Source organism: Planococcus citri, chromosome 4 (genome assembly GCF_950023065.1).
Source record: "Planococcus citri chromosome 4, ihPlaCitr1.1, whole genome shotgun sequence".
In the NCBI taxonomy this organism is placed as follows: domain Eukaryota; kingdom Metazoa; phylum Arthropoda; class Insecta; order Hemiptera; family Pseudococcidae; genus Planococcus; species Planococcus citri.
The window spans coordinates 544,830-555,842 of NC_088680.1; the positions used below are offsets into that span (position 1 = coordinate 544,830).

At 39.1% G+C, this 11,013-nt stretch overlaps 3 protein-coding genes across 4 annotated transcripts; 2 read left to right on the top strand and 1 right to left on the bottom strand.

The window, feature by feature from the left end:
• The first annotated feature begins 2,923 nt into the window (after positions 1-2,923).
• LOC135844081 (facilitated trehalose transporter Tret1-like) lies at positions 2,924-6,159 on the top strand. 2 transcript variants are annotated; one of them, XM_065362186.1, is made up of 4 exons: positions 2,924-3,872; positions 4,008-4,143; positions 4,216-5,207; positions 5,814-6,159. In XM_065362186.1, the coding sequence occupies exons 1-4, from the start codon at positions 3,714-3,716 to the stop codon at positions 6,045-6,047; spliced, it is 1,521 nt and encodes a 506-aa protein (XP_065218258.1). In that variant the 5' UTR covers positions 2,924-3,713; the 3' UTR covers positions 6,048-6,159. The 2 variants fall into 2 exon arrangements, with proteins under 2 accessions (XP_065218258.1, XP_065218259.1); XM_065362187.1 differs by having other exon boundaries at positions 3,738-3,872; positions 3,955-4,143.
• Positions 6,147-7,945, bottom strand: LOC135844082 (metallophosphoesterase MPPED2). Its single transcript, XM_065362188.1, has 5 exons — positions 7,505-7,945; positions 7,280-7,424; positions 6,894-7,155; positions 6,538-6,764; positions 6,147-6,463 (listed from the first exon to the last, which is right to left on the bottom strand). Exons 1-5 carry the CDS (start codon positions 7,676-7,678, stop codon positions 6,327-6,329), a joined length of 945 nt encoding a protein of 314 aa, XP_065218260.1. The 5' UTR covers positions 7,679-7,945; the 3' UTR covers positions 6,147-6,326.
• A 280-nt stretch (positions 7,946-8,225) lies between these two features.
• On the top strand, positions 8,226-10,117 carry wrm1 (wurmchen 1). Its single transcript, XM_065362191.1, has 3 exons — positions 8,226-8,464; positions 8,600-8,794; positions 8,879-10,117. The coding sequence occupies exons 2-3, from the start codon at positions 8,605-8,607 to the stop codon at positions 9,037-9,039; spliced, it is 351 nt and encodes a 116-aa protein (XP_065218263.1). The 5' UTR covers positions 8,226-8,464; positions 8,600-8,604; the 3' UTR covers positions 9,040-10,117.
• Positions 10,118-11,013: the final 896 nt, after the last annotated feature.

Below are 11,013 nucleotides of genomic sequence, written 5' to 3' on the forward strand. Positions count from 1 at the left end.
CATTTTTAAAGGTAGCCAGTTTCAGTGATCCTAAAATATCATCCATTTCAACAGTGGATTACTCAATATAACCGCGATACCTCCTGAAATGGAACTTTTTCTCATAGTTAGGGTTTTTGAAAGGCTTTTGCCCAGGCATCGTAGCCAAATTTTTCTAAAAAAAGTGACTTTAGTGACTTTTATCAGTGAAAAAAGTGACCAATTTTTTTTAAATTCCAGCGTTCAGGAGCGCAAAAAATCGAAAAACAAAAGCAAAAAAACTTTCAATATCTCACCTAAAAATTATTAATGATGTTTTTTTGAAGGAAGTTGATTTTGAAAATGAAAAAAGATAGGCCTAATCAAGGGCGAAAGCTCTTGAAAATTTGTATTTTGAGAGGCAAAAAAACATGTTTTTTTGTAAGAAGTTTATTTTTTGGCTTTAGAACTTGATTTTAAAAAAAAATCTCTTTATTTTGAAAAAGAAAAGAAAACAAACCCGAGCGAAGCGAGGGCAAAAGCTTTCGAAAATTGATGTTTCGAAAAGTAAAAATTTGTGTTCTTAAAATTCTGAAATTGTTTAATAAAGAAAATTGGCATAAAATCCTTTGAAAATGAGTAAAAAAACGATAATTTGGATGAAAATTTTGTTTAAAAAACGAAAAAAAAAAAAACAAAATAGTGACTTTTTTGGAAGAAAAGTGACCAATAGTGATTTTTTGATGAAAAAAGTTACCAAAAGTTACTTTTCGTGATAAAAGTGACTAAGTCACTATAAAAGTGACCGGCTACGATGCCTGGTGTTGCCACTTTATTTTCTACAAAAAATTAGCTCAAAAAGTTTCAAAACATAGTTTTCATATCGTTCGGACTCTCAAAAATTCTGAAAAAAATATATTATGCACAACTTTTTATGCTGAACAACATATTAAAAAAGTGGCATGGTAACATGTTGCAAAGTCGATTTTAAAAAATTCAAAGTTTGCAAAAAAACGCGATTTTTTTATTCAAAACATGAAAAAAAGTTTTTATAGGTGAAGTTGACCCATTTGACCCCTATTTTTACGTACCTATCTGTCGGAAAAGTTGAAAAACCCCTTTCACCCGATGAAATGAAAAACAACTTTAAAAAAAAAATAATCTCGACGAACAGTTGAGAAATAGCTATTGAAACATTAATCATTTTTCATTTTGAAAAAAATTTTCCGAAACGGCCTTTGTCAACATAGGTCACTTTCATGAACGCTCAGAGGCACTAATCAACATATCGCGTAAAAATTGTTAAAGCATAGCACCAGGGAAGTGTTTGGGTAGGTAACAGAACAATCACCAATGCCAAATGTAACGTAACCTCTTACGTACCACGTTTTTTCCTTCTCCTGTAAAATTTCAAAAAGTGGACTAAGGGCGTTTTGGAATATCGCTCCTCATTTTCAAAAATTCCCCAAAAATCGAAAAATGAACTTGGGCAGCTGAAAATTTGTATTTGGGGGTTTTAGAACATGTTTTTCCCAAAAATCGCGGTCCCATTCAAATCGGAGGCGGACACCTCAAGAGGTACCTTTGTCAGATAGATTTCGATAGCCCTACCAGTTTGGGGGGGAGGGGGTGTCTCTTTAAGGGGATAGAGCATTGTTGGAGCAAATTAGAACATTTAGTCCAGGTGTTAGCGCATTTTTCCATTTCCCCCTCTGGTGGAGTGGTAGCGCTACCTATGCAGTCAAAAATCGTTGAAAATTATAAATGTTGAAGAATAGTGTATATCGGTAGAGCTGTTCAGAGCACTCAGTCCCAACGTTAGAGCACTTTCCTTTCTTCCCTCACTTTTTTTTTTGAAAAATAAAAAAAAAATTAGGTAGCAGTTAGACCGGCAAAATTAGCGAAATTCATGCAAAAGTTCAGAACATTTGTGAAGCTGGTCAAGCACCCACTCCAGACGATTTTGATTTTTGTAGGTTTGGGAAGTCAGACAAGTGCAGGGTGCCCAGAAATGTCGAGTACCCCTAAGAAAGTTTTTCATTAAAAATATAGGTTGGCAACGTGAAATATATGCATATGATTGGTGGAATGTTATCTGTCCAGCCCAACAACCAATCATGCGCTATCATTATTACGCGTATCATTCACTGTGATCAATCAAAGTATTTTAGTAGAAAACTTTTTTAGGGGTACTCGATATTTCTGGGCACCCTGTAGACAGACAAATGGGTTAATGACCTTAAGAGGTCAGACTGACAAACAGGCGGTCAGATGACCTTGGAAATCCAGACAGACAGGTCAATGACCTTCATTCAGAGGCAAGTGCTCTAACAATAACGCCCAGACTGGGTGCTCTAACTTGCTCAAACGATGCTCTATCTCTTCGAGGGGTCCCACTCCCCTCATGAAACTGATAGGTCCGGCGGCGCGGCGGAATCTATCTCATTGTCTCCAAAGAATGAGTACCTACCTATCTATCGTAGGTACGAGTAATTTGTAAAAATTTCAAATTGTACATAATGTGAAAAATCGAACCTCACATTTGAGTGTGTTGAAAAAAAAAACTGAAGAATTTGATTGAAAATTAGATGAAAATGTGGAAAGTAGGACGCACGTTACCAGAGTTTTCCCAAGTTGAATTGGTAGGTCTAGGCTCTAGGTAGTAGGTGCATACTCGTTTATTACTTGTAACTTACCCGAGTACTCCCTTCAACGATAGCCTATCGTACTCGTACGAGTGTCGAGTATATCTTGAACCTTGAAAACTATTTGTACCTCTACCTACTCTAATTCGAATCGAAATATTCAACAGTTTTTTTTTCGTGTGTTTTTTTTCTGTCATAGTCGAGTTAATATACTCGTAGTATAGATATACGGGCAACTTTATCAAGGATCACTAGTTCACGAAACACCTCACAATTATCGCAGCACAGCCGCGAGCCGCGAGCGTAATTTTACGTTTGTATTTTTATACACATACTCGTAGAGTAGGTGATAGCGTAGCTTACTCGTACATGTGTGTCTGTGTACATTTCGTGCGTATGTATGTATACTTATCTAATATTTTCTATAATTCCTAATACAAGCCAGCTACCCGGTCCCGGTTTATATTTTACTTGTACGAGTAAATATGCATTGCAGTTGTAGATCTAGGTACTAGGTAGCTGCTAGAGCTACGTATGTACTCGCTACCACCTTCCTATAGATATGCTAGGTATTACGATGTTCGAAATGATTAGGTAATCGTTCGCAATCGATTTATCGTGATTCGGAAATCGTGTACTCGACTACTCGTATACGTGTACTATGGCGTAAAAATTTGCTCTAGACCTTTCTAAGTGCAAGTTGTGCGTACCTACTTATGGTAGGTCTAGGTACTAGCGCCAGTATTGAAATTTTCGTTCAAGTTGACACTGCCAAAATGTGTTTTAAACCGAGTATTCGTACAAATTGCGTATAATTTAGGACTAAGGTGAAGGTACGCGCTCGTAAATTAATTTGTTCCGTGTATCTATCGTACTCGTATATGGGGCTTGAAATTGTTGTAATTGCGCGATGAATTTTTTTTCGTACGTTTACACGACGTTCAATTTGACGTGCCAGTGTTTCAGAGATAATCGTAATCGTTCGTAAATTATTTTTCGTTCATTTACTTACGTAGTGAGTTCGATATATTTACGTATTTTCCTATCTTCGATGATCGGAACGAAATCATAGTACGTATATACGTACTCGTACGTAGACGTAGACGCGGGATGGAGCCGGAGGGCACTGATGGCGACTTGGAAAGCGTGCGTTTCATCGCCGAAAAAACTAATTGCTCGATTGTAACATCGCCAAGCAAGGATGGAGATGGTAAACGCATTCTCGAGCATGCGGCTGCGAAATGGGATCGTGTCGCGTTAATAAGACAGGTAGATTCAATTTGCTTCATAATCACCGAGTATGTAGTATTGTAGTACGGTAGCTACGAGTATTATTTACTTGTACCTACAGTGTTTGTAGTCCATAGTCCTATACCGGCTATGCGAGTAAACGCGATGGCTTAGTTGTTGGCAGCGTGGGGCGCCGTAATCGGTTCCATTTCATTCGGCATGACGACTGGATTTTCGGCTACATTGTCGCACAATTTGAACAGAGGCGATGAAGCGATCGAAATCGACCAAAACGCCGAATCGTGGATAGGTGAGTTTTCTCTTCTCAAATGCCTCGAGAGTCGAGATGTTTGCTTTAATTTTAATTTGAAAAAATTGGCAGCTAGCAGCGTGGTGTTGTGGATGCTGATGGGCGTAATTTGCGGCAGCGTTTGTATGCGATTGTACGGTAGAAGAATAGCCCAGCTGTGCTTGTACGTGAATTGGATTTGCGGCTGGTTAATCGTGTCGTACTCGCGCAACGTTTGGAGTCTGCTGGCCGGATGCGTGCTGATAGGACTAAGCGCCGGAAGTCATTCGGTGGTTTCGGCCGTATACGTGGGCGAAATATCGGAGCCCGGTTTTCGGGGCTTAATCAGCGTACAAATCAGTCTGGGGGTAGCCGTTGGTATCCTCATCAGCCACGCGCAGGGTGTACTGCTCGATTGGAGAACGGCTCTGCGAAGTAGCGCCGTATTGCCGGCCATCGCTTTGGCCTTGGTGTCTACGTTCGCTTGCGAATCTCCTACGTGGCTGCTGCTCAAAGGACGCGTTCAAACCGCCAAAAATGTATTTTTGAGGTTACGAAACGACGCTTTGAATTGCGAAAACGAGCTAAACTCGTTGATCGACGCGGCCGCTGCTTATTCTAATCGTCAATCCCAATCGCAATCGTCCGCGTCCTCCTGGAGACGACAAATGTCGTCGAAAGCTTTTCGCAAATCGTTTCTAGTGCTGAACGTTTTATTCGTCGTCCAGCAAGGTTCCGGATTGAATGTAATCGTATTTTACGCCGTCACAATGCTGAAAACCTTATCCGCCGATAGCCAAAGTAGCAGCTCCGCCGCCGCCGCCACCGCCGATCTGCCTTCTTCGATGATCATCGTCGATACGGTGCGATTTTTCGCCACCTTGGCCGCCTGCGTATTGATCAAAGTCACCGGCCGACGCAAGTTGTACTTTTGCTCGGCCTGCGGAGCTGTGCTGTCGCTTTGCGCCGTCATCGTCTGTACGCTTTATCAACTTTCTCATCTTACGTTAGTCCTGCTGATGTGCGCTTATATCGCTTTTCTGTACGTTGGCGTGTCGCCGATACCGTGGATAATGGTTGGCGAAGTGAGTGAAAACCACTATATCGTACTTGTAATGTCGCCCCGTAATCGGTTCATTGCACGTCAAATCAGCCCAACATTCCGTACATCCAATTTGATGAAATTTTCACTTTATTCTGCTCGCCATTGGCGATTTACCTTGATTGCCAAAATTGACAAAACGTTTCGCCTTTTAGCAAAATGACTGGAAAAACACGATTTTTCCAACAAAAAAAAAAGAGCATCCTAAAATTAAGATTTTCTTCCATAAATTACCAAAACGTCTCGATTTTACCAAATATAGCCCATTTTTTTGACAAAAATTGAGAACTAATATCACTTTTTCACCAATAATTATTGTCAAAATCATTCTTTTCAACAAATATTCTCGTTTTTTGGCATAGTTTTTGCTCCCAAGTCTCGTTTTTGTTTTTATTTATACTTTGTTGAAAGAAAAAAAAAATAATATACTCACGTAAAATAATCATTCCTAATGCGAGGAAGGAACCTGAAAAAAAATAACATCGAGAGGAGTAGCTTAACCCAAAGCCAGTCTGATTTGACGTAGAATGGCCAACTTTCTGCTGATTTTTAATCTGTAATTTTTGTATGTACTTTTTTCGTGTTGCAGTTATATCCGGCCAATTTGAAAGAATTCGGCATTTGTATTAGCAGTTTTTGTTGTTTTCTTACCATGTTGACGGTGGTGAAAAGCGCTTTATTTTTCATCGTTCATCTAGGAACTGCCATCACATTCGCCATCTACGCTACTGTCATGTTAGTCGGCGTTGTATTTTTGTACTTTCATTTGCCAGAAACGAACAATATCACTTTGCAACAAATCGAGAAAAATCTCAACAGTTGAAGTTGTACGAGGTGTACTCTTAAATAGTTTCTCTCCGTGTTACCGAAGGCGATAATACCAACGCAAATTATGTATCATTTTTTAAAATAAAAAATGAAATATCGATTAAAAACTTTCTTCGATTCATTCAAATACCTAGAACATAATACTGAACAAACCAATGAACAAACGAGCTTATTAAAATAGTCATTTTTAGGAAAAAAATAGGAATATAAAAACGCGAAGAATTACAGGTACGAACATAAAACAAGAGTATTATTAATAAGAGAGCGATAAAATTCAGTTAAAATCGTTTTTAGTTACTCCCGGCGGTAAAGGAATATCAAACACGACCGGTGGATTGATAGGAAGGTAATTGATGTTGCAGGTCGAAGCGTTGATAAAGATGATTTTGCCATCCGAAGTTACTCCATAACCTGCAATGTACGTACGGTAAATATTTAGTATTTTGTTCGATTACGTATCATCATCTGCGAACTGATTGAATTACCTTCGTGAATATGTCCGAATATGTGATATTTAGGAAGTACTCGCTGTTGCACCGTGGACAAAAGTTCGACGCAGCCTGCGCGTGCTCCGGTACAACATAAATCGCCGAAACCCAACGGTGGCCCATGCGTGACTAAGATATCCGTACCTTCCGGTATCAAATCCCATTTGTCCAAACAGTCTTGTCCACGAGGTAAATTAAACGCCCAGTTACAAAATTCCGGTTGCCTAAAGTGTAAAAATGAAGAAAAAAAACGTAAATAATATTTTTAGAGTGAAATAATTCTCCGACTGCCGAAAGTAGCCATCTGTGCCAACGTTGGTGTTTGGCGATATATGTACTTATAATAAGCTTACCACGGTGTTCCGTAGATTTTTATTCCATACACGCTTATTTGCGAATCTTCTAAATATACGCAGTTGGTAAGCTTCTGTCTGATATCAGGTTTTTCCACTGCCTGTTTCAGATCGTTTCTGTCGAGTCCTAAAGTGGGTATTTCGTCTACTCGATTGCCTCGTTGGTAGGATATTCTGTTGGTCAACGGATGGGTGAACGTCGGATCAAAACTCAATTCGTGGTTACCGGCGATGACTATTTTGTGTTTGTGAGGAAGTTTTTCTACGAAAATGGCAGAAATACGGATGACAATGACAGAAAACTGTTGGTCGGATACCGTCGCGTCGTTTACGCAACTGGTAAGAAATTACGTTGATATTTTAATCGTGTAATTATTAATAATTACCTAGCCAAGTGTTGAAATTCACGACTTCTTCTTCGCCGCCGCATCGGGTAAAGTCGCCGGCGTGGATAAATATGTCGCCTTCTGGGATATCGTATTTTAGATGCGATGTTAAAGAATGCGTGTCACTCATGCAAACGACGCGCACCTGTAAATGAAGCAAATCATCGTGATGTACGAGTAAATAATATCTACGAAAGTATCGAAATAATTACACGAGGTACTCACCATGTTATCGGTGACGTTTGTTTTCGGCGCCGCAACATTTATTTTGAACACTTTCTGCGTTTTTGATATCACATCCCACGCCGCAGTTGGATTCTCGGTCAAGCTGTGTATCGCGATTTTCATGTTCGCTAATTTACTGAAAATCGCTTTTTTGAATAATTTTATTATTACCATTAATGGTTAAATCATGGATATCGTAACCGTAAGTGGACGATTCGGTGTCACTGCGTTTTCTGCTCGCTGAACCAGAGTTATATTATTATGAAAATGCGTTGCAACGTACTTCCGCTTGCTTTCTCACTTACACATCTGATGCTGGACACTGGAAGATTGCAGCATTTTCAAAGGCTGAATAACGATGCATCGTTGAGATGCAATTAATGTAATGATGCACTTTTCATTGCTAATTGCATGAGAAACCAGTTTCAAGTTTGTTATTGTTGTTATTAGTGATAAGGAAGTGTTTTGGTTTCGTGTTTACGCGAGTTACGGTAATTTACCGTTAGTTCCTTAATTTACCGTAATACGAAAGTTGTTGTAGCCGTGCCCACTTCACGAATCGACGTGACGCACCAATCCGGTTCCTGTTTCCGTTACGTTCGCGGCTGTCGCGGCACGAATTGACGTGACGTGCCAATGCGGTTACGGTTTTCGTTACGTGGCCGGCCTGAACCGGAACCCGCCTCTCCCCCTCTCTACAACCATTTTGTAGTTGTAATTGTAAATAAAAGATGATAAATTTTTTTCAATGGGTGTGTTTGCTGGTGTTTGAATAAAACTTGAACTTTTTAACGATTTAATTTAATTAAATAATACTATTTCGTCGTCATTTATCATTCCCGAGTGCGATTAGTTTGTTGAGCGTTCAATTGTTACTACATTCTTGTCGAATTAATCGATTGATTTCGGCTGGTTTGCGAAGAAATGCTGAAGAATTACGTTACAGAAGCTCGTAAACAGGTGGGTGATATGAAAAATACTTATATTATTTTTGTCGACTTTGCTTTATAACGAATACGATAAGTTCTCGTTAATCCTTATTCTTCGTTTCTGCGGCGAATCACTCAATTTGATAAACGATATTGAATTTTTCAGGTAGAATGTCAACTTTAGACGCTGATCTGAGATACAAAGATAATCCGCTGTACGAGTTCCACGAGCCAAGCGATTACTCGGTTTTCTATATTACTCTAGCATTTTGCTCAGCGCTCGCCCTGTTCCTTCTCGTCGTGAACGTTTACTTCTGTTGCTTCTCGGAGCATAAAAACTACTGGGTGAACACCTATACAGGTTATACATTTTCCGGTTAACTACTGTTCTCGCTAAGGTTCCACTTTACGATCAACTTACGTAATTTTCTTTTACATTTTGTAGGAAATTATTGGATTCTACCGTTTTGGGTTCGAACTCCGGCCGATCAAGTGCCTTTTGATTTGAAAGAACTCGAGTGGGTCATTCAACCCGAACGTTCCGTGTATCAAGCTCAAATTTCCGAAGAGTATTTGGAGTTGCAGAGAAAAGAAAGCGATATTTAGCGTCGTCGGTGAAAATGTTTCACGTTTATTATCCGCCTTTGTTCTTTTTAGCCATTTTCATCGTATTGGTGATCGTGTTGTTGCTGCGACACGGTCCACGATTCTTGAACATTCGCCATACCACCAATCCGGCATCTGCCGATTGGTTCGATCGTAATTACGAACAAAGAGTATCTCACGCCTAACTTATCACGATTATGAATTATTAATTCACTTGCTACTAATTAGACTTCGATCGGCGATCGCAGACGATGGACACGTTAATCTATTACTCGAATCTCGGTTTTGACTCTCGACACTCGTCATCGTCGTTGTCTAATTGGTAATCTTTCGTAATAATAGTTTCAAGTATTATCGTTATTATTTTATTTATTATTAGGTATTAAGGTACGAATGTACTACGAAATGTATCGGTATCTGTAATTTGTAAGTCTGATCCGTATGTCTCTCGAGCACCCTTCCAAAATTGAACTCGAGTTTCACACGATCGAGTTGTGTTATTCGCCATTTATCGTTTCACTCAAACCGTACGAATCTCTCAATTCACTTAAAGTATTTCAATTTTACGTTGGTATTTTTAAAAGTTTAATAATTCAAAAGTTTGTGATAATCATACATATTATGTAGTTGATGAATCGATGATATTCCGTCCTTATTTGTATGCAACTTTTATATTTGACGTTATTTTTATATGATATTGTTTTTTACGACTTTTATATCGTTTTATTGTTCATTTTTTTTTTTTTTTTGTCTTAATAACTTTTTGCAATTGTGTTCGAGTATTTTATGATACATTATCATGTTTTTTCAGTATTCTATAATGCTCAAACATACGACAACGTGTGCCTTTTTTCCACTCCGCTCCACTCCTTGTGACCAAAAAATGATACTTTATAGAACGTAGGTGATATTTGTTCACTCTTATGAGAAATCACTTCGTGTGCGATGATATTTTCATTTTTGCAACGAGATGTATATTTTGATATTTTTTGTAACTGTCCGTCCATTTTTTTTTCTGATACAGCTGCTATTTTACCGAATGGAGATCACGTTTTAATAAATTTTTCATTTTATTATTTATTGCGTTGGTTTTTATCGCCGGACCGTGTTGATATCACGTTATTCGGTTGTTGTATGAATTTTATGCAATAGTTTATGTACATGTATGATGTAGTATGTTCTGATCTGTACTTTGAGTTTATCGTTTTCTTTAATATTTTCCGATGAAACATCAAATACTGTTTGTGGCAGACTTAGCCATTCCAACTCTGTGTAAGCAAGTATTTGACATTTAAACGGTGACACGAGAACGAGATAACCAATTCGGTGACGTACCTAGTACCTACCTACTGAGGTGAGAAAAGTACCCATACATCGAATGTTTTACGAAGCTGCGTGAAAATTTCGACATGTCGAAGTCGTACTCAAACTCCGATCTCGGGCCATTTTTAATGGAAGAAAAGAGCGAAGGGGGGAGATTCCCTCGCCATGCGAGCAAACAGAGGTTGAATGAGTTTTTGTACCTAGACCTAGTACCTGCGTTTATTTAGCTTCGATGTATTTCCAAGTGTTGATCGAGTGTCTGTATCGCAGACGAGCAGGTACATCTACATATGTACTTGTTGTACAATGATTGACGATAGACAAGACAGCAGACGATTAAGGACACGCGATTCGACCGTCGACGATGGCTAGGCTATGTGAGACTGTAAGAGGCGCCTCGTTTGTTCAATCGCCGCACCGCGCCTCGTCTTTTGGAAATGGAATAATAGAAGTTGCCGAGCACTTGCGGCGAAACAGATACCGGTCAGGCAGAAATGTCAAAAATTCGTAAATAAAACAATCGACAATCGCGATCGCAGACATTATTGGAACCAGACAGTTGATTTTTCGATTAGTTCTGCGCAGTAGGGTGGATATGCTCATTGCTCGTGCAAAAAATAAAACTCGGGAGACTGCTTTTTTCGGGAGTGT